The sequence below is a fragment of the Sorghum bicolor genome, chromosome 8 (assembly GCF_000003195.3).
Source record: "Sorghum bicolor cultivar BTx623 chromosome 8, Sorghum_bicolor_NCBIv3, whole genome shotgun sequence".
NCBI classification, from domain to species: Eukaryota; Viridiplantae; Streptophyta; class Magnoliopsida; order Poales; family Poaceae; genus Sorghum; species Sorghum bicolor.
The window spans coordinates 2,312,266-2,335,799 of record NC_012877.2 but is presented as its reverse complement, the minus strand read 5'-3'; the positions used below and the strand labels follow the sequence as shown (position 1 = coordinate 2,335,799).

The 23,534-nt window shown below is 46.1% G+C and overlaps 2 protein-coding genes across 2 annotated transcripts; one reads left to right on the top strand and one right to left on the bottom strand.

Annotated features, from left to right (window-relative positions):
- Window positions 235-3,499, bottom strand: LOC8067163. The gene is made up of 6 exons (XM_021465920.1): window positions 3,139-3,499; window positions 2,525-2,710; window positions 2,235-2,363; window positions 1,911-2,111; window positions 1,382-1,549; window positions 235-922 (listed from the first exon to the last, which is right to left on the bottom strand). Exons 1-6 carry the CDS (start codon window positions 3,199-3,201, stop codon window positions 560-562), a joined length of 1,110 nt encoding a protein of 369 aa, XP_021321595.1. The 5' UTR covers window positions 3,202-3,499; the 3' UTR covers window positions 235-559.
- LOC8067162 (fruit bromelain) lies at window positions 16,252-17,328 on the top strand. The gene has a single exon (XM_002442709.2). It carries the CDS (start codon window positions 16,252-16,254, stop codon window positions 17,326-17,328), a length of 1,077 nt encoding a protein of 358 aa, XP_002442754.1.

The window sequence follows — 23,534 nt, the reverse complement described above, 5'->3', positions numbered from 1 at the left end:
CGGAAGACCCATTTTGGGTTGTCTGAGAAACACAACCCAAATATGAGTATACTTCCTCCTGGCAACTCATTTGCAGAAAAGATTCTCTTTTGGATCCTATTGTTGGAGAAGATGTTGAATGGATTTTAAACCCTTTGCGTATAGCACTACCCAAGTGTTATTTTGGGTGGACACCACGGAAGATGTACACTCATCTATATGAGAGGAAGGTATCGGATCACCAAAACTAAAAGATACATGCAATGCAACCTCACTCTTCAATATTTCTTTCTTGCCTATAACAGTCAAATTCACAGGTAATTACATGCAAACCAAACCATATGCACAATAAACTCCCACGGGGCACATGAGTTAGTTTTCCATCAGAACACCCCATGGAGGAAAAAAACAAACTATACGTGCTCTATACAAAGGTAGAAACCTGTAAATATGTTACAACTTCCAACTACAAACCAGTGTGGACAAAGAATGGACAAAATTTTATGCACACGCACGCAACTCACAACCAATGCCAGCTGAAATCCCAAACAAGATGGCTAAGTCACCAAAGTCGCATGCATCATGCTACATCAGATACATCAGCATCTGGCTTTGAGGCATCATGAGAATTGCTGGATTTGGTTGATGATGGATCTCCCGGGTTGACCATTGGAGATTCTGGCCTGGAGGGGACAGGGGAGTGTTCTTCATCTACTGAATTTTCTTCAATCACAGGCAACACGTTTTGAGCACATATGATGTCATTGTCTTCTTCTGGTTCACTATCTTCCATATCGCCATCATTCAACGAGACAACATCTTGTGTGGTGAATTGATGAAAATCTACTATCTCACGCAAGAAGCGGTTTTCACGGGCATATGTTGAATTTTCCTGTGCCAGCCTCGATTTCTCAGCCAGCAATGTCTCCAGTTGCACACGAATCTGATTCAGCAATGGGTAGTTCAGAGGGACTATTCAGTAGATGTGGAGAAAAAAGGTTACACTCACTGGTTCACAAGTACAAGACCATATATGTTTTATATACCACATTTCAGAGGATGCAGTGATACTCTTTAGATGTTATCAAACAACAAGTGACAGTACCAACAGTTTTCATAGTTAATATGAAACGAGATACTGGACTCAAACTTCTCATGACCATATAATATTGTTTCATATGAATCTAAAGTTATGTAATGCTGATTTTTCAGAAGGGGGATAGTACTGTAAATTCGATCCTTTGATGCAATTGTTCAAAAATATTCCCATGTAGCAATATTCTTTATAAGTTTGGTGGCGAACTATCACCTATTCTTGATGAATTGAAAATCAAGATGTATGTAATTCACCAAGAGACATTCAACATGATAACAGATAAGAGTGATCAGAAAAAAAAAATACCAAGTCATCATCTTCTTCAGTTTTGCTCCCTTTCTGCTTTGTTTCTCGCAAGAGCTTGTTCTCTTCTTCTAGCTGAGCACATCTCTGCTTTGCAAAAGCTAGATCTGCTTTAACAGATTTCAGTTCACGGAGTAGAAGTTTTGCTTTAGCAGCCATTGCATTAGCAACCTGAAACAATTTATAGGGGTGAAGAGAAAGGGATCAGTCCGGGTAGACACTAGGTACTACAGAAGAATCATTCATTTACTTATCTGAAGAATTCATCTAATGATAGCGAGAAGGACAAATTTCTTATTCTCACCATAGTCTTATGTTATTAGGGAAAGAAAAGTTAAGCTAATTCAGTGTAAGAAGAGAAAAGAGCTTACTAAGCTAATTAGATGGCAAAACATAGATTTTGATGTTGATATGCAAATATAAGGACCACTAAACGTTGAAGGTTTTCCTATGTCAAAGAAAATTCTGGTTTTCTGCATAGAAGATGTAAATAACCTATTTGCCATCAAGATATAAGCATGTGGCACCTTACGTCGCGAGAAGCTTTCAGTCCAGTCTCCTGGGCAGCAGATTCAGGCTGACGAAGTGAAAGATTAGGAGTGCTGAGTGTATTTGTATCTACTGCTGAATTCGGCACATAAGTACTTGAACCAGCAGGTTTCCTTCTAATTTGAATTTTCTTTGTTTCCTCAATGATACTGGAAGTCTTATTATCCACAATTGTGAGCCCTTCCTGTTAAACAAAGGAAGCAACAGGTGATCAGTTTAGAAAATAGCTCCAGAAGTTTATGCCATGACTGAAGGAGAGGAAAAAAACAGAGATGCACAAAGATAGTAAAAGCACATTATTACTTACTTCGAAAGCATTTTTTATTTTTCCACTAAGCTGGTTGACAGATGCAGAAAGAGCCTCAGGTCTGATCCGTGATGCGGCATCTCCAGCCTTCCAGTGGTTCTCAAATGACCAGCGAGAGTTATTAGGGGCCTAAAATTACAAAACAAAAATGGGATTAGTTGCAAACCGAAAGGCAACTTGGGACGTTACTGAAGAAAGAGAGACAACTAAACAATGTCATCCACGACAAGTACACTTATGAGACTGTCAGTCAGTATGTCCAGATATTCAGATACACTTTTCTGTCTCACCTGATCTTTGCTGGACGCAGTAGTGGTGTTGCTACGAGGTCGTTCTTTCCTCAAATCCTCAAACTTATGCGCCAACCCGTCGTCGTCGAGGATTCCCTTGGCTTTGCTCGCCAAAGTTTGCCACAACCCGAGCTTGGGCTCATCGATGCTCTTGAACGATGTGTAGCCGTGCGACGAAGCAGAGTCCTGCACAGCCAAACCAACCAAAGCATATCATTCAGATCATGAGGGTGTTGTGGACTCACTGTGGTGATCTGAAGCTAGCTAGCTCTTGCCATGCCATGCCATGCCATGCCATCTAGTGTTGTGTCAGGAACAGAGCGATTGCGCGTATCAGATCACCGACTTCAAGGTGTATACACGCGTCATGATTTGGTACAACATCTATCTAATGAGGAAGACTTTCAGAGGAACCAAGCAATCAGCAATCAATTGGCGAAGCAATTTTGGTTTTTTTTCCTGATCCTAATTCTGTTCAGAGATTTCGATCGGCAACCAAGAAACCGCACGGTAGGCCACAACTACAAGCAAGCCAGCGGGAGCGGGGGCACACACAGCAGGACAGGAGGCCGGGGAAGAGAAGGAGAAGGAGGAGGAGAGGCAGGAGTGCGTGCCTGGGGATAGGAGCTCCGGCGATCATCGGCGGCGGCGGCGCCCTGCTTCCGTCGGTAGGCCATGTGGATCAGGGATGCCGGTCGAGTCTTTCACACGCGGAGTCGCGGACGCAGCACGGCACGGCACAGGACGCCGCGCCGCCCAAGAAGAGGATCAAGTCAAGCAATTAACTGGCCCGCCTTTCGTCGTGCAGCTGGGGGACGCGTCGTGGCCGGTCCGCCACCACGGCGTCCAGTGAGTTGCCCACCCCCCTCCGTGCTGGCGACGATGGGTGTTCGATGGCCAACCTGGAGCTGTCGAGTCTTGATTCCCCGGGCGGGGGAGAAGGAGAAGGGGGGGAAAAAAACGTGGAAGGCTGGCGACAGCGAGGCTGCGCGTTACTTGGCCCCCACCAACCCACGACCTCGAGCTCGAGGACGGGGACGACTACCAGTCATACCTGGGCTGAGCTGGGCTGCGCTGGGCTTCGTGCAGATGGGCTGACAAAGTGGGCCGAGCCCAAGTTTACTAATCCAGGGCCGTGGACCTTGGGCTGTGAAATCTCTTGCCTGCTTGGCCCATTTGGAACGTAGAACCAGGCATCAACGCAAAGGCACAACTCCTTCATAAAAAAAAAAAAACACACACACACACAAACAGCTACGACGTCCGGCCATACGTGCACCCCCAAAATAACTATACTTCTCATGCTCATAATACCGAATAAAAATTTTTATATATTTATAAAATTATATAATATCTGGTACCATAAATGTTTATACTCTTCTCTATAAATTTAGTCAAAATTTAGTATGGTTTGAATTACGACAAACCTAACTTGAGTCATTTTGGGATGGTGTGAGGGAGTGATATGCATGGCTGTGTGCTTCTTTATGCTATTGGTTTTCCTTTTAAACCTCAACCTATTGTTAGTTCATCCTCTATTATTCTAAGTATTTATTCCCAATATGAAATCAATGTTTTGTATAGTTTCACTGATTTTGTTTTGAACCGTCATGTCATTATTACATAATAGTTTTTCCAATGGTATTTTCGATAATGGAGATGTTCATGTGTTCTTGAGGCCAAATGCAGGTTCTTTGCATGGACTTTGCTACATAAAAAAAATCCTAATTACAGGTAGGAGTTCATGCGTATCCAAATTAATTTTACACAAAGTGGCCGAAAAATATAGGAAGAGAGAGTAATTTTTTCCCCTTTCTCCCATCGTTATCAATGATTTGTTCCTACAAAAATGAGAAAATCAGACCAAGAATAGAAAAACCAGCAAAAGAGTAAATAATTTACTAAACAAAACGATGCTCGTCCAAACCCGCCAACCCGGGCAGATAGCCCGCATGCACTGAGTCGTTGTAACCACAAGAGCACGACGACGGGTGCAAACTTCAATTCATACGCCTTGTGTAGTTCAAAAAAATTTTGTAAAGTTTTTTAGATTCTTCGTCACATCGAATCTTGTGGCACATGCATAGAGGATTAAATATAAATAAAAGAAATAACTAGTTGTACAGCTTACCTGTAATTTGCTAGACGAATCCTTTGAGCCTAATTAGTTTATGATTGGATAATATTTGTGAAATACAAACGAAAATGCTACAGTGTCCATTTTGCAAAAAAAATGGAGCTAAACAAGGCCTCACATGGTGGCAATAGCGACGGCGATGGCACACACTGCTGAATCTGAAGACGAAGTGAAGAGTCTCTTGGCGGTAGATGCAGCACGCCGGCGCTGGGAAATTGACGAATCTAACTTATTTGAACTGGGGCGCCAGCCACCAACATAACGACGTGCCATTGGTGCGCAGTGGTGGAACCAGGGGGGGCTAGTAGGGGCAGTGCCTCCCCATCCCCAAGCACAATAATCTACTTGGAGTGTCTATATAAATATTGATATTTATAGCATAAAAATATTAATTTCACTTATTTTTGGTTAAAATATGATGATTTTGGTAAGAAATAGTATAATATTTTTGAAAAAGTTCTCAAATATATAATTATATATATTTTATCACACTAAAAAAATACAATTATATTTGTTGGGCCCTCATTAATCAAAATCGCTGGTTCCGTCACCGTTGGTTCGGTGTAGTTTTTTTTCGAAAGGCGGCAACAGCTTTGCTAGATTTTTATTAGACGAGAGAAAGAAAAAAAATCATAATTATTACAGAATTGTTACAGGTGCGAGGTTAAGACTCGCCACCATTGATGCGGTGCTGTGCAGAGGACATGAAGCACATCGTCACCACCGTCATCGTCGTTCTCACGGCTCGCTAGAACCGGGCCACCACTCTGCAGCCAGCATTTGGAATGACCCTTGGATTTCGAGTAATAGCATAAGGCGAATTATTACACCTCGAAGAGGTTCTATCTTACAAAAGGTCATTGAATTAATTAATCCAGCAACAGGTTATTGGGATGAACAGTTGATTAAAGACATATTTTGGGAGGAAGATGCAAGATTAATTCTCTCTCTCCCAATTGTGGAAGATACAGAGGATTTTTGGCCTGGCACCCTGACCCCAAGGGAGTCTTTTCAGTAAAATCTGCCTATGCCTTGGGTATTGAAATCCGCGATAAAGAAACCAGAGCTGATGCATCAACTTCTTGTACTGCTTCCTATAACTTTGAATGGAAGGAAATATGGAGGTTAAATGTGGCTAATAAGGTGAAGGTCTTTGTATGGCAAATGGCACATAATTCACTGCAGGTTAAAGGGAATATTGCAAGGAAGGGAATTAAATTGGATACTCTATGTCCTATGTGCTACAGATTTGATGAAGATATTGGCCATTTATTATTCAAATGCAAATACATTAAACTATGTTGGTTGCTTCTGAACTTGGAAAAGGTGAGGGTGGATTTATTAAAATAAGGAACAATACAAGATATGCTTACCAAAATCTGGAGACTTCGCAGTGACATAAAGCAGAAAATAATTCTACTCATGTGGTGCTGGTGGTCTGCGCGCAATAAGACTAATGCAGGTGAACGGAGGAACAATGCTCAAGAAGTTTTTAACGAAGTGAATTACCATATGATGGTATGGAATCTAACTCACCAGCAGTCTAATACAAGAATCAAACACGTTGTAAAACAAAAGATGGAAAGTGCCCCCAGAAGATGCTTACAAAATAAACTGTGATGGGGCATTCTTGATATGCATGGCAGGTTGTGATGGCAGGAGCAGGTGCAGCTGATCATCTGATGAATGCTTACCATGCAGAAACGTTGGCATGCATAAAGGGTCTCGAGCAAGCTTCTGTGTTAGGTTTGGAACACATCATCCTGGAAACTGATGCCGAGGTGGTAGTCAACGTTGTTAAGAATCAACTTTTTGATAGATCTCCTCTGGGAACGATGTTTAGAGAGATTAGATTTAGAATTTTATATGATTTTAATGAGTGTATTATCTCTCACTGCCCTCGGGCTTGTAATGAAGTTGCTCATACATTAGCAGCTATAGGTTTAAATTGTAAAAGTGGTTCTATGCTGTGGCAGGGCCATTATTTACCTAAGTCTGTAAACCTGCTAATATCCAGCAATTTGTGTGGATGAATGTATTAATGGAAACCTTTTCAAAAAAAAAGAACCGGGCCACCAGCGTCCAGCCTTGTGGGGGACTAAAGGAGCAGGACGCCTTTTTTTTTGTTGCTCTTGTCAGCTGTCGCTCGATCGCGACAACTCAAGGGTCTGTTTGGAGCCAAGGATTGCAAAAGAGAGAAAAGGAAAAAAACATAGAAATAGAATGTAAATATCATGGGAAAACAGAGGAATAGAAAAACATAGGAAGATGTAGATAGAGGTGTTTGGAATGTAAGAACTCCAAACGGTAGAATCAGATAAATTTTAGAAATAATAATACAAGCTTTAGTGCTTAATGGGTGCAAGGTGCATAGCAGCAGAGATTGGACAATGACGTGCATAAGGTAGCTAACGTACTTCGTGAAGGAAAAGAAAACCTTGGATTTTATAGGGTGTTTGATTCGGAGTGTTAAAGTTTAACATGTGTTGTAGTAGTTTCGTCTTATTTGACAATTAGTATTCAATCATAGACTAATTAAACTTAAAAGATTTGTCTCTCAAATTACTCTCCAGTAGTGTTTTTAGTTTCATAAATAATCTATATTTAGTACTCCATACATGTGTCCAAACATCCGATGTGATGGACGGTAAGCTTTACCGACCCAAACTAAACGAGGCCTTTTGAAATGAAAAGCCTGCAACAGTGTTCCATAAGGAAGGGTAACATGACAATCCTTTGATCCAAACGCTACTCCTCCGTTTTTGTGTCCTCTTTTTTTCCTAAAAAAACATTCAGTTCCACGCCCTACAAAAACTACTAGTAGAAACATGCTCATAGCTGGCGTCCCTTTTTATACCACACGCGGTTCCAGTTACGACGCGCCTGTGGTATAAATAGGGCGGTGCCAGAGATTTTCGGCCGCCTTTGGAAACGTTTATCACAGACTTAAGCCAACCGCTAGTGTAAATGCTCCATTCCATGCCCTGAGAGTCGAGAGTTCAGACTTGAGTTCGCCGGCGGCGGCCACATGCTAACACGGGCCGGGACACACCGCGCCATGCTGAACGCCGGCGCCGTGTGAGATTAGCGCTCGGCTTCTTCTACGCCATGCGGCCATGGACGACGTACGGGGCGACCGCCTCGCTGTGGGCGTCTAGCTCACCACCGTACCGCCCCGCCCCCGGCATGAGTGTCGCGTGGTGGTGGTGCGCTGTGGATCGCAGACGACATGGTACGACGACGACGACTGCTTGGTGCGGACGGGCCGGGCCCTGGCGACGGCCACCAGAACAGAACTGGAGCGTCGTCGTGGTGCTGCAGCGAGAACCGGTGATGACAGCTTTGTGCCCTACAGTACACAGCACCAGCAGGCAGCAGGACCGTGGTGTGGTCCACCGTACCTTCGTCGCTGCACCCATCGACGACACCTGCTGCTCCCCGCCGACCAGCAGGGACCTCGCCGACCACCAGACGATCGACATGCATGAACCATGGCGTCACAGCTGCCCACCAGCCATGTGGATGTGGAGTACGAACGATACTCCTGCAGCGTTGCGGCCTGCTCGTGACGACACCACCCGCCATGCATTATCGGTGTGCTTGCTCTGTCCGGAGCTCGATCGTGCAGAAATGTCATCACGGGCCCATGGATTTATTAATAGCGTTGCATTGTCTAACCGAAATGAACTGATTCCGGCCGAGGTTTTGGCATTCATTTTGAAAAAAAAATCGGCCCTAACCGAAATGGACGAAATTCGGAAAAATTCGGTTCAATTTCGGGCTGAATTCGGTGAATTTTCGGAAATTGGATCATAAAATTCGTTTCGGACCTAACCGAATTGGACGAAATTCGCTGAGATTCGGAGTATTTCGGGCATTTTGAAAGTTCGGTCATTTAAAAACGGAGTTTTAAAACTCAGGAGTAAACAAGTTTGGTCTTGTTTATGACCAAACTAACTGGACTAGACAAAACAACCGCTAAATAGCATAAGTTTTTAGCACAATTAGCACTACCGTTTCTATTCCAAGGTAAAAATTACAATATAACCTATAGATTAAACAAAGTGACAAGAGTGATAGTTAATATGAACCTACTAGAATGAATATTGCATCACTACATATTTGTTGGTAGTGATCACAACCTTCGCCGACAGTGATTGGCTGGGATATCTCGCTCGGTGCCATAGGGACCCAACCGCATGGGGTACGAGGCGGGGACGTGAACCCTAGAATAGTAAAAGTTTTGATAAATTGCTTCCAACTGTCCCCTTTGATGAGCATTTACAATCCCTTTATATATATAGGGCTCAGTTTCCGCTCATAACCTGTCACTAAAACACCCCGTGATGGTGGTAGAATATGCTAGTATATTCTGCCTTCTAGGCAGCGACCTATAGGGCTACTTGAGTAATTCTCCCTCGAGAATATTTTACAAATTATTGCGCCGACGTTCTAACCCTGACGTGGTCTGGACCTTCGCCATTCTTCCGCCAGTGGCTCTTGATTCTCCGCCAATCTGGAGCCGAAGGATCTGCGCCCGCCTTCCGAGGTGCTCCGCCACCTCAGGGCCGGAGGATTCACGCACGGCTTTTAGGGTCCTCCACGCCAAGTTGGTCCTCGTGTACCTGTGTCTCACAGAATTAAGCCGATTCAGCGTTAGCTTTTCCCCAAACCTTCGCCTGTCAACGTCCGAAGGTCCTGGTAACCTTCGCTTCCGAAGCAACTAGGGGACATGGGCGAATCCCCAACAATATTATATCAACAAAATCCAAATGTTCGGTTAGTATTGTTACCCGAGGTATATAACCAAACTAATTACCGTAAAAAGATCAAATAGTATGGACTCAGAACCGAAATGGTGATCGAAAAAACATCGTGCTTTGGTCTTGGTTATCTCGGTCCATTCTTCAGTCTTGGTTGGAGTGGCAGCCACAAACATTGTCAATAACGCTCCTTCCCCTCAAACAGACTCCGCCGATAGTCGTCGCCTCAAGAGTTTCATTACATGAGTCAAGAAGGCGAGGCAGACGCCGTTCGTAGAGCTATCCGGCGATGATTTAGCCCTCGACAGATGTGCACCACCTACACTCCCCAAGAGGAGAAGGCAGATAGCGACGCAGAGCCTGTCTCACATCTCGGTGGCTAAGCAAGGCGAGCGCCTTGTCTTGAAGCGCCTAGGACTAAGCAGCGGGATGTCGACTCCGTCCACGTCAGCCATGAAGGCATACGAAGAAATCTACGGATGTGACCCCGACCAGATGGAGACGCTTCGTCAGTTCCCGCCGGACAATGGCGTGGGTACACACAAGTGGCGCCGTCGCCGCTCGGCTGCACTGGCATATGTGTCCTAGCCGACGTCTCTTTTCGGGTAGATCCATTCTCAATGTAACACCAAAGATTTTATGACGCCAGCTCAACGTCCATGCATAGCTCTTGTAACCTTCTAGGCTTTGCTAAGACGTATTGTATTAAACTTTTTCTTCTACCTTAATACAAAGACACACAAACGTTTTTTTGCCTCATACACAAAACACGCAAACCTTTTTGCGTCATGCAGAAAAAGAAAAGAAAAAGAAAAACACCGCGCGGAATGAGATTCGTGTTCGGCTTCTACGCCGTGGACGACGGGCGAGGTCGACCGCCTCGCTGTATGTGGGCGTCTGCCTCATCACCGTACGTCCGTACCGGCCGTGTCAGACGTGGGCGGCCGGCCAAGAAAACTCTGCGCCGTCCACAGACGACAAGTGGTGGTGGTGGTGGACTGATGCATCAGCATGCTGACTGCGCTCTGCATGGATCACGATCGATATTTTCATCATCACCTACGACGACCGGCCGCTTGGTGTGGACACGGCCCGGGCCCCGGCCGGCGACGACGGTCAGGACTGGTACAGCCTCGTTCGTGGTTTGGTCCATCTTCGTCGCTGCACTGCACGTCTGCACCCACCCATCGACGACGGGCGAGGACACTGCATTGCTCACAGGCGGCACCAGACCAGCCCACAGCCATGTGGAGGAAGGAGTACCAGCGCTCGCGACTTGAGGCCGGGTGCACAAAGGTCATCACGGGCTCCACGATTTAGGCCTGTTTTTGTTGGTGTACTGGGTGAGTTATCCAGTAAAAATTGTTGTGTGAGAGTTGATGATTATCGGCGGAATCTGTAAGTTATTAAATAGTATTTATCTCTCTTAATAAATTATTGAACAGTACTTTTAACTTATCAGCCAAGCAAACAGGCTTAAGCCAGGTAAGTTTGAAAAAAACGTGTTTGGTTGGATGCTTGTGCATGAGAACGCTAGCTAAAGTCAATTGATTTTGTATTATCTAAAAAAGATGACTGTACAATATTATAGTTTGCATATTGAGATAAATTATTTGTATTAAGATCATTTAAGACAATTATTTTTTGCTATAGTATTTCATTAGAGTAAGCACGAGAAATTAAAGTAAATAATTATTTTTTGGTAAGCTGTCTTGTCAAGTCTGCATAACCATGTAGGTGAAACCTGTGCGATTACCAGACCGACCATAGCAATTTCTGTTAGCCAAGGCAAATGTGAGCTTTGCACCAGGCAAATGTTTGAGTCTAGAACTTGGATAGAGTGTTGGGTCATTTTTTCCCCTACTAGCCTACTTGTCCACGTTGTCCAACAACAAAAGGATTTTTTTTTTTTTTTGCTTATTTGTGCTCAGTCCACATGCTGAACCTTTCATCTATCATGCTAAGCTCTACCCTCTCCTTTGATCCCAGTGGCTCAGGCATATCACATCATCATCCAACTGCCTAAGCTTGACATTAGATACAATAGATTTTGACTTAACAAAGGCATCATCTTGTCACTATGTGATTAGGAGCGCTCCATAGGACTATACAGTATACACTCCTTTTGTTTGAACTTCTACAGCTTCAGTAAATGCAGAGATCTTCTGCAAGAGAACAGAAAGCAGCATTACCATTTAACGTTTCTCCTCCTGGCATCTCACAAAGCCCCAAACCTTCATGGTTTTTTCATAGCATCAGGAGTAGAACTAAGTCTGTTCTACAAAAGTTGTTTGACAACATGTTTTAGACTTTCCGCACACAATGAACATAGCGTCGGTACAAACTAATGAAATAACATCACCTTAAACCATGAACTAATCCCGGGACGAGGAACGTGGTACCGTACCATGTTCCTACATGTACACACCACACATTGTGCATGTGGACCGGGAAAGCCACGAACTCAAAGCTTTGCATGCTTTCAGCTCCTTGACATGGTGCTAGCTGTGAGGGATGGTGACGATGCACGTGTGGTACATGTCCTCTAGCTCCAGCGGGCACCAGCACCAATAATGTCGGGCGGCTGCGCCTCGTGTTTGGCGTTGCCGATTCTGCAGCTCCGTTCAGACCGAGCCCACACTGTGGAGTGTCGAGTCATCAAGCCTGACCGAGGAGGCGGCTGCAACGTATCCTACTCCTTCACATGGCTCTGCCGGTGGCCTGGCGTAAGCTAGCTGTGTGTAGTGATGGAACCAGCGATTTTGATTAAAGGAGTCGAACAAATATGATTGTATTTTTTAATGTGATAATATATATATAATTATATGTTTAAAAAACCTTTATATGTATTTTAGATAAATCATTTTGTTTGGGGTGGGGGCCACTGCCCCCCCCCCCCTCGTGAGGGATGGTGACAATGCATGCATGGTAACAAGCCCTCTCCACCAGGCACCAATATGTAGTCGGCTTGATTGATGAGACTCCAAGTTTGGAGTCAGAATGAACACTTGAGTTGTTGTGTTAGCATTGTCGAGATTCGCACTAGTCATTACGGTTTTAGATTCATCATCGTGTACCATCGCCACGATCCGAATTGAAGTTTTGCATCCATCGTCGTCCTCTTACATCTCTTATGGTTACAACGGTTCAATGTCAGCGTCCTTTCCTCAACAAACATGAGGATTGATCTATATATTTTTACCGTAAAAATAAAAATGGCTAGTTATCATATTCATTACGACAAGGAATACAGTATTGATGAAACCCACTAGTGGCACTTGCCATGTTCTCCTTTGGAGCTTCCACCTTCATACTTATGCAGTGATGCCAGCCACCATAAATAATTTAATTAAATCAAATCCTATGTTTACTAAGTTACCCACGCACAACATTATGAAGAAATAATTTAAGGCCGATAAATTTACATAGAAATTACCCACTCCGTTGTTTATAGAAATAAAAAAGCTCCCACATCTACAACTAAATTAACCATTTATCTTATTATGAAAAATAATTTAAAGCAACTTTCTAATTTTACATAGAAATTATCTACATATGTGCGAACTAATCGAGCTCCGCTCTGATCTTACTCCTTGTTTTCACATAGATGCTTAATTTTTTAATGTTTTTTCCAAGATTAATGTGTTATTTTTTAGTGGTATGTGTCATTATGGGAACGCATGTGGTGATGTGTCAATGTAAAAATCTATTGTTCAATCTCCTAAAGGTGCGATGTCCATTATGGTCCAAGCTCATGCTTGTCCCAGCTATGGCATTATAAAGCCTGTGTCATGCCTGTGTTGGCCCATCGTGCTTGGTCCACTTGGCCATCTATACTTCTTTCCCTGCTATGCTCTGAGCCTCGCCATCTCAGCATGTGCTCTTTCTTTCCACATCCCTACCTAAGCTCAAAACTTTGCTCACTTTCCTAGCAAGAAAGTCCAGGCATCACATTAATATCGACAAATGGGAACAAGCAACCATATATAAGATCCAACAAGCGTGGTCAAATCTAACACCTTCAAAGTTGCAACCTAGGAGAGGATCATGTTTTGATACATGGGATTATAATTAATAAGACCAGAAAGACATAGTATCAAATTTGATATCTTATGCAATAATTGGTCCATCAATCATTGTTTGAAATCTTGCACTGGGAAGGATGGTTTCTCAGTACGATGTCCTATGCTATGCTATAGAAACTACTAAAAGTTTCATGCATTGGAAGTGCCCTCAATGCAAGAAACCACAAGGACATAGTTTTTATAGTATAGGACATGGTATCATAAAACCATCCTTTGCTATGCAAGACTTCTGCTGGTGTGCTGGTAAAAAAATAATAAAAACAAACTAGCCAATCAATCACTGTGTTTCTTTGACTCATCGAAGGATCCTCTCTGCAGACTGCAGAAACCACACCACACGGTCGCGAGCGAGGCGAGCCCAGAACGAAGCCACGTCGGCGCCGGAGCCCCAAGCCAACCCCGCCCCTGTGTCGCCGCGTCCTCGCCGCCCACCAGGGCCACGACGTCCATAGCCTCGACGGCAGCAGACGAGCGGCCGCGCCTGCCCTGGCATTGCGCAAGCCGCGATGGCGGCGCAGGAGCGATCGGCGCCTGTCTCGGCCTCGGACCTGCTAGCTGCCCTACCACTCCGCCCCTATGTCCCGCACGCGAGCTCCTGCCGGCGGCGAGCGAGCTCTGCGATGGCGCGAGATCCCATCGGCTATGCGAGGGAGAGGTCCACCACGCGAGGTTCTACCGGCTGTGCTCGAGAGAGGTCTGCCACGTGATGGCTCTATCCAATCTATTAGGAATCTCAATTCTATATTGCTTTGAATGGTTAACTAGTCTTAAGATAATTTTTCATAAAAGTGAGGTGTTTGTTTTTGGAGGTTCACAACAAGAGAGAGGAAATCTAGCCAATATGTTAAATTGTTCTTTAAGCTCTCTTCCTAAATCCTATACGGAGGGAGTATTGTTTATATCTCATAATCCACGAGGGAGAGGTTATTGTCATGTGGTTGCCCGAAAAGGCCTTTGTAATAAATAGTGATGTATTTTTTCAATTCATTGTCGCCAACAATTATACAATCATCTTGTTCTAATTTGAAGATGTGTTTGTTTGCGATGTTTGCCATTAGCCACTAAATGAAAGAAACGGGTATTATAATCACCTTCAAGAAGATTTTTAACCTTCACCCTTTCACACCACTTCATCTCTTCTTCTCGCAATAAGAGAAGCAATCTTTTCCTTGAGATAGTGTTTCATATTTATTTCGTTATCAGAAAGAGTAGTGTTTTCCACCTTTTTATTGATGGCGTCCAACAATGAGATAATTTTTCCTCTTTTTTATATGAACCTGATGTTATGTTTGGCGCATCCTCTTAGAATTGGGCGAAGAGTAGTACTCGTAGACTAGGACGTCAAAAAAGAAATCGCACAAGTCACCCCTGAGCGCTCCTTCGGCCGACTTAGGGGCTTGCAGGTGCCACCCAACACTCCTCCCCACACCCTTCCTCTGGCCGCGATCATCGTCCTCCAGTGTGTGGCGGCGGCGGCCCGTAGTGGCCCCAAAACAGGTAGCCGCTGCAGCCTGCTCCCTCCCTTCTCTACCCCTGTCCCTCCTCCGCCCCCTCTACCCTAGCTTTTCTGGCAGGTCGGTCGCCCAACGTGGTAGATCCGGCCCCCTATGGCCAGACCTAGCCACTCCCTCCTTGATCTGCAGTTTCACACAAGGGAAGGGTGTCTGTCACATTCGAGCAGATGGTGCGGTCTAGCATGGGTGCGTTGCGCGTCCTATAGTCTCTTGGGCGATGGCGGTAGCGTCTGGGCGGCCATGGCCGACTGCAAGAGGGGTTGCGGCCTTGGGGGTCACGACTCCTCTTGCCAGTTCTCCTTGCCAGCATAGCCTGGCCATGTCGGGAGTGGACCCGCTGGCCTAGGGCGGTGGGGTGTATGGTCCCTATGGCCTCATACGGGGCATGGCTTTAAGAGCCAACCTCCCCCGGTTGGGCTGCACCTGTGGCAGCCGGCTTCCACGGCTGTCCTCCCATGGTCGGCGTGGAGGTCGGCAGCTGCGGCCTTCTAGGGTTAGCACAATATTTGGGTGAAAACTCTACTTGGTTGGCACAACCGTGTCATCTGCCTTCATGAAGGCATCGTCGAAGATCATGTTTGCCGAAGCAAGTTGGTGTCGAAAGACCTCCTCTTGTTCTTCCAACGTTGTTGTCATCTGCGGATGTCAAAGTCCTTCTGAAGGCATCGTCGGAGAACTACTGCACCACATCTACCGTACTGCACCACATCTACCGTCTCTTGGCCTTAAGGAAATCATCATGTCAGGAAATTGGATAGTTCTCCGTACGTCGTCGTCATCCTCTCCCATTAAGGCTTTGTTTAGATCCAAAAAGTTTTTAGATTTCGACACTATAGTAATTTTGTTTTTATTTGACAAACATTGTTTAATAAATAGAGTAACTAGATTTAAAAATTTTATCTCGCGATTTATAGATAAATTGTACAATTAGTTTTTGTTTTTATCTATATTTAATGCTCCATATGCATATGCCGCAAGATTCGATATGACGGAAAATTTTGAAAAGTTTTTGGTTTTTGTGGTGAACTAAACAAGGCCTAAGCATGGGCCATGGCGAGCCATGACTAAAACTACTGGCAGCTAGAAAAAGTACGATTTAACATATCATCAGTGATCGTATGTCCAGCCCCGCTCTATATAAACGTGGATTGCCTAGCACCAGCAGGTCACATCTCAAAGCTCAACACTACACGCCACCATTAGTGATCTGATCGAAGAGTACTGAACCATGGCGACGACGTGCTCGCTCCTTCCCATGAATAACAACTCCCTACCATGCCTCCTCGTCGTTGTCCTCCTCGCTGTCTCCCTCGGCGCCGGCAGCTGCTCACCGACGACGGTTCAGCTGGTTGGCGGCGGCGGCGGCTACGTCGACGACAGCAGCAGCTTCGACAGTGCTACTGATGATCAGATGATGGAGCGGTTCCAACGCTGGAAGGTAGAGTACAACCGAAGCTACGCGACGGCTTCGGAGGAGCGCCACCGTTTCCAGGTGTACGCCGGCAACATGCGGTACATCCTGGCGAGGAACGGCGAGGACCCCTCGTACGAGCTCGGTGAGACGGAGTACACCGACCTCACCACCGACGAGTTCATGGCCATGTACACCACGGCCACGCTAGCGCTGGACGACGGCTTCGACGACGACGGCGACAGCAACGACGGCGGCGACGGAGACGACGACAGTGATGGCGATGATGGCGGTGACTTTGACACCGTGAGCGGTGGCCATGGCGGCCACGGCCGCCGTTGCGTCCGCCGTTGTGTCCGCCGTTGCATCATCACTGGCAAAAGAGGAGTAGTTGGCCTTGGCCACCGCAAGCGTTGCGTCCGCCGTTGCCGCCGCCGTTGCTACCCCGTCGTCAAGGAGACGATCACCACTGGGTCGGGAAAGACGACAGTTCATGGCGGCGGTGTGTTTGTGAACGACGAGGCGGCGCTGATGAACGCGGTGGTGGCCGGCCGGCAGCAGCAGGAGCAGCCGGTGGTGGCCGTCGTCGCGATCAGGGCCGGCCACCCGGACTTCCACCACTTCAGGGGGCAAGGCGTGTACCGAGGGCGGTGCGGCAGCAGGTTCAACCACGCCGTCGCCGTGGTTGGGTACGGGGAGGACGCGGCCACCGGGGAGAAGTACTGGATCGTCAAGAACTCGTGGGGGACCAAGTGGGGCGACGGCGGCTACATCAAGTTGAAGAGGCAACAAGTCCCCGCCGCCGCCGGCAGCCCAGCAGCAGCGGCAGCAGGGGGCTACTGCGGCCTCGCCGTCAGAGTCAGACCACCTTTCGTCCCAACCATGACCATGTGATATGCAGATGCATGTGTTCCAAAACATGCATTGCATGCATATGCAGCCGGCCTCCTTTTGATTCGCAAGTAGTAGTGTGCTGTGTTGTTGTGAGTAGTATGCATGCATGGTTTTAGTTTATTGCGTACGTATGTGTGTACATACGTGCATGCATGTGTGTGATTGTGATCAAGCTATGCCGGTGCCGGGTACGTACGTGCCTAGCCCTAGCTCTCTGTGTGTGTGTGTGATTGTAGAGCCATGCATGGTCCCCGTTGCATGGCGTATCGTGTCGTGTGTCATCTAGTCTACCAGTGTAATGCAATGAATAAACGGCTGCTTCTGTGTGAAGTGTGATATATGTTTGGTGTCTTTGGATGCACGTGGTTATATATTGTGGGGGTGTTGGCTTGCTCAAAGGCTACTACAGTGTACTGTGAATGCAGAGGCAAAAGTCACGCTTTTCGAACCTAGCCGGAAAATGGGAAAAAATATCCAAATAACCTGAGGGCTGTTTGGATCCCTTCATTTTAGAGAAATTGGAATCTACATAATGTATTTGGTTATTGTTGTGAATGACGATGGATAAACGATGAAGAATACAAAAATCAAATCATAGCTGTCGACGAAAGCTAGTCGGCAGTCTACCTTAGGGTATACCCACGGTAGTAGTTTATCGGTAGACGGTGCGCAAGCTACGAACTTAATGGTGACGCAAGACACGGACAAGGTTTTTATCCAGGTTCGGCCGCCGTATGGGCGTAATACCTACGTCATGCGTCTGATTGTATTGAATTGTGTTGAGATGAGTCTATCCTCTAGGGAACCCCTGCCCCTCCTTATATATCCTGAAGGGACAGATATTTGGTACAATATCTTGTAGCCTTGCGGTGCACGCCGACCAGTCGTGCGTCGCACGTCTTCATCCTGTGGGCCGAGCCACTTCTGATGGTGCGGCCCATATAGGCCCATGAGGGTATAGGAGTTTATACCCCCACAGCTAGTCCCCGAGCACCATGTATTGTGATGTAACACGCCGTCTAGAGCTTCTTCGATCAGTGAAGCTTGACGTCTTCAATAAGTAGGAAAGTCGCCCAAACAGTTGCAACGGTATTTTGACCAACTCAAAAGACAGTTGATCAACATTGACATCGAAGAAGCAGGTTGTTCGAAGAATGCATGGTGCTCTTGATTAAAAAAGATTTCTTTCCTGGTGAAGTGTGTCCACTTTACTTTTCTGAAAAGTATAGTCTTTCAAAAAGCAAGCAAATTCACTGTAAAGTGAAGTGTGCCCACTTAGTCCCCGAGCCTGGTAGTAGGTGACATAGGCATGTGGTGCCAGGGTCTAAAAAGAAAATCATCTTAAAATTTCTGATACTAACATGCATCGCTAGATGCATCGTACCGATGTAGTCCCCGAGCTTGCTGGAAGGCGAAGTATGAGCCTTGTAGCAAGGTCTAAAAAATTAAAATTATCCAGTCCAATTCATATGTAACTGAGAAAAGCAGTCCCCAAGCTGTGGTCGGAGAGTGATCGAAGCAAATCCCGAGCACAGCGTAGGGAGTGATTGGTGAGTCTACGAGCACGATCGGTAGTCAGCACAGTCTCCGAGCACGGCATAGAGACTGATCGACCAGTCTCCGAGCATGGTTGGGAACGTAAATATGCTCAGTGGTCGGCACAGTCCCCGAGCACGGCGTAGGGACTGGTGGACAAGTCCCCGAGCGTGGTTGGTAACGTAAACGTGCTCGGTGGTCGGCACAGTCTTCGAGCGCAGCGTAGAGACTAATCGACAAGTCCCCGAGCGTGGTTGGGAACGTAAACATGCTCGGTGGTCGGAGCAGTCCCCGAGCACAGCGTAGGGAATAGTCGACGAGTCCCCGAGCGTACCTTGTTGACTGGGCCAAACTCCTGAAAAATAAATATAGAGAATAGGTAGTACATGATGTATAAATAAACTCTAGATAAAAAATCAGCACTGAGATAAGTTTTAGATTTTTTTATAAAATTAGCACGAGTAGTTAATTCATACTAGAGCTTGTACCAGCTCTGGTCTAGCCAACAATCAGCATAAGGCGGAACCTAGACACGCGTAGGATTGTCAGCCTCGCCAGAGAGCTACTGCCGACCACTCGGAACGCAGAGGACGGATCTCATGCACGTGTAGGGAGGAGTCGGAGACAGTGCCGACTCTAGAAAACTCATGTAGGAGAAAAAACTAGTCGGCTAACCAAAAAATTACTTTGAAGGATAATAAGAAATATTATGCTAAAAATAAATAAAATATTAAAAGTGTACTTATCTTTGGACGAAAGTCTGGTCGGTGGTGACAGAATTGTCTGGCCCTCGAGCTTTTTGACTTGCTGTCATGACGGTGGTCGCGGTTGTCGTAGCGCCGTTCTTCGCGGCGATTATTATTGCGACTCGTAGTCAGAGCAAGTAGGCCAAACAACTTGGTCGATAGCCTGAGCAGGTCGGTGTCGTCGATCTGCCTCTCTTTGTAGCAGAGAAGCGGCGACGCGTTGTCGGCGTGGTCGAAGACGTTGCTGGTGTGGTCGAAACCGTAGCCAGCGTGGTTGGAGCCACAACCGACGTCGGTGAAGAAGTGATCGGCACAGATCGGATCTACGCCTCCTCTGCGGTCATGGCGGTGAAGTTGTTGAAGCCGACGATGAATGTGAAGCCGCCCGCCATGGCCGCGAAGTCGGGGATGATGGCCATCTTGTTCGTCTAGGAGAGTTGTACGCACACCCCCTACCTGGCGCGCCACTGTCGACGAAAGCTAGTCAGCAGTCTACCTTGGGGTATACCCACGGTAGTAGTTTATCGGTAGACGGTGCGCAAGCTACGAACTTGATGGTGACGCAACACGGACAAGGTTTTTATCCAGGTTCGGCCGCCGTATGGGCGTAATACCTACGTCCTGTGTCTGATTGTATTGAATTGTGTTGAGATGAGTCTATACTCTAGGGAACCCCTGCCCCTCCTTATATATCCTGAAGGGACAGAGTTACAAGTAAAGTATCCTATTTGGTACAATATCTTGTAGCCTTGCGGTGCACGCCGACCAGTCGTGCGCCGCACGTCTTCATCCTGTGGGCCGAGCCACTTCTGATGGTGCGGCTCATATAGGCCCATGAGGGTATAGGGGTTTATACCCCCACAATAGCGGATACACAAGATTTAGCATGGAAAACCCCTCCAATGCGAAGGGGAAAAACCAGAGACGTCAGCCAGCAAACACTCCTCACAATTATCAAGAGTTGGATTACAATGTAGTGCGGCGGCTTACTAGAGAATATCTTAGTGAAACCCTCATAGGGTGTATCGCTCCGGCCCAACCTTCGTCTTCAACGGGCCTCCGCTTCGCTCCGTTAGAAGTTGGGCTTTATAATGTGCAACTGACTTTGGAACATATTCAACAGTTATTTGACTTGAAATTTAAGATTTCACAACTTTCCAATGTTCACATATAAGCTTATCTTATAAATTCATAAGTTGGGAGATGAAAATTAATTCTATAGACCATCATCTACTCTCCAACTTATAGCACGTTCTTCAACTCACTTCCCAATAGTAGAAATACAACATATAAGCATTTCTCTTTGCATTGCTAACAATAGTATATAAATATGTATTATATTTACAGACATATTAGCTTAATTAATATGTGTCCAAATTATAATTTGACTTTTGCTATTTATCTGTTGACATATTTTTTGTATACTAAATCTGTCAGATTTCTATATGTTTGATTGTGTATTAGGATTTATATGCTACAACTCAAGATGGCAACGGGTACCCGAAACCTGAGTACCCGACGGGTTTTACCCGATAAAGAGGCGGGTATGGAATGAATTTTCTACCCGTGGGTACGTTATTGGGCAAAATCCTATACCCATCGGGTATGGCGGGTACGGGTGTGGGTGTGTACTACCCATACCCGCCTACCCGCGGGTAAAAAATACCCGTCAAAATAACTAGCCACCCTTCTCATTTTAGCCTATATAGCACATGAATTTGGTCTAAATCCAACTAAACTCTCCTAATATATATGTATATGAATTTAATGTTGTCATATGAATATTAGTTTGTAACTTGTTGGAGGTTTAGTATGATTTTCTTTGTGTAAATATATGATATTTATATATAATTCTCGTGTATACTAGCGGGTGCGGGTTACCCGTTGGGTATAAATTACCCGCGGGTGCGGGTATGGAATTATTTTCCTACCCGTGTGCGGGTACGGGTAACCCGACGGGTACAATTTAGATTTCGTGGGTGCGGGTACGGGTGGCCACTACCCGTCGGGTACGTACCCGTTGCCATCTCTAGCTACAACTGTCACTCCATTTCCGTGGAGGCTAGGTGTTGCTGATTTTTTATTCAGCTAGAGCAATGCCCTGATTCAATCGAACGACTGTGAGCATTGGACGGGCCAAAAAAGCCAATGGGAAAATAGTTTTGCCAGTCCAGGCCAGGCCCAACCGCAGGTACGCAGGGGAAAGGAAGTCTGGCCCGAATACTGCCCAACGTGTGGAGGTGTAGCCCATCTTTTATAACGGTTTGCTCCTGCTCGCTCTTCTATGCTGTCAACTTGGAGGTGTTGATGTTCGTCCTCCGCGCCGTCATCCCCAAGGTCCAAGGATCCGATGGAATTGCACTTTTGGTGTTGGCAATGATCATCTGCCGCTGCGCGTGGTGCCAGATGTCACTGATTATAGTTTCAACCGAATTTCCTCCTTTGGATCGTTGAACATATTTTCCATACCATATCGTAACAAACTTATTTGAGTAAAAACCTCCTTAGACTTGTAGGACCTTCCCATATTGGTCATTGAACAAAAAAGCGACTATCTAGATCTTTAAACTACGGCCGCTATGCACCAAAAGGTCCAAAACTTACCATGTCAGCGCCTACATCTGACGTGGACGTGCCACACTGCTCAGTGCCATATTCTATTTCTAACTCCAAAGTCCCTTTTCTCTCTCCATCCTTCTCCTTCCCGGTGGCGTCGGTGCTCCATGTGCGCCTCGTTACATTGCAGTTGGTCGTGCTACTGGTGAGGCGTGGGGTGGCTCAATCGGCTACAGCGGAACGGCGGCGGCAGATCGCGAAGTCACGCCCGGTGACCATGGCGAACGTGCCCGCAACAAGAAGGAGAAGAAGAGAGGGCTAGGGCGAGAAAGTGGAGGCGAGCGCAAGGTTGGCCAAGCCTTAAGGTGTGTGGGGCGGCAGCACTCCTGGTCGTGAGCGCCAGCGACGAGCTCCACGTGCCAGAACCGGCACTACGTTTCCGGATGCTATCCCATGGCTGGTTTGGATGCTAGAGGCGAAGCTTGTGGCCGCCTAGAGCAGCTCCACAACACGGCGTCCACTTGGCCCGAAGGTTCGTGTGGGGCGAGGTGAGCAGCACGGGTAGTGAGGCACAACCATCCTCGTTGGCATCTCCAACCCGGCATGAGAAAAAAAGAAATGGGACAGAGTTTTTTTTTGGAAAGTTAGCACGGTATTGCTGCCACTGTCGCATATCCACGTCAGATGTGAGCGCTGGTATATAGGTTTTGGACCTTTAATGCACAGCAACAATAGTTTAGGGACTTATATAGTCGCTCTTTTAGTTCAAAGACCCATATGAGAGGGCCTTAAAAGTGTGAGGACCGTAGGTGCATTTTACTCAAATCAGCACAAATCTTATAGCAACTTTTTTTCTATGGAACGTTGGAGTTTCCTTTTACCCACATAGTAGACTTTGAAAAGTGAAGACGGCTCCCGTGTTTAAGCATAGCAACTTCCACACTTCAGATAGGACTAAAATTCTCCCACTCACCTATATATTTATACATAATTAAATGAATAGCTATTTGAGATTTTTTTTTGAGCAGAACCATTTGAGATTATTTGGAATGGAATTAATAAGAATTTCTAAGGGCTAAGCCCACATATTCCAACATATATATACTGCCTGCAAACAAAGTGATCGTGCACCCATGAACACACACCATCTGGTTTTGAGGCCCATACCGTTGGCACCTGTGGTATTCTGCTTTACAGCTCTTTAGCCGACCGAGATGTATTTTACCTGCTAATCCTGGATCGGAGTGTTTATAGTGGACTGTTAATGTGTTGGAGCTTTGTGGTGTGCTGTGAACATGCATGGTGAGGAATTGCATTGGCTGGACGTTTGGATTTTGCTAGGAATCTGGCAGTATTATAGGGGGCCAA

What these genes read in the sequence shown, in the direction of transcription:
- LOC8067163 (XM_021465920.1), bottom strand. Translation starts at nt 3,201, where the DNA reads ATGGCCTACCGACGGAAGCAGGGCGCCGCCGCCGCCGATGATCGCCGG. An exon ending in GCCGGAGCTCCTATCCCCAG is followed by an intron (nt 2,711 to 3,138) that starts GCACGCACTCCT and finishes TTGGCTGTGCAG; the next exon opens with GACTCTGCTTCGTCGCACGG. An exon ending in AAATAAAAAATGCTTTCGAA is followed by an intron (nt 2,112 to 2,234) that starts GTAAGTAATAAT and finishes TTTGTTTAACAG; the next exon opens with GAAGGGCTCACAATTGTGGA.
- LOC8067162 (XM_002442709.2), top strand. Translation starts at nt 16,252, where the DNA reads ATGGCGACGACGTGCTCGCTCCTTCCCATGAATAACAACTCCCTACCA.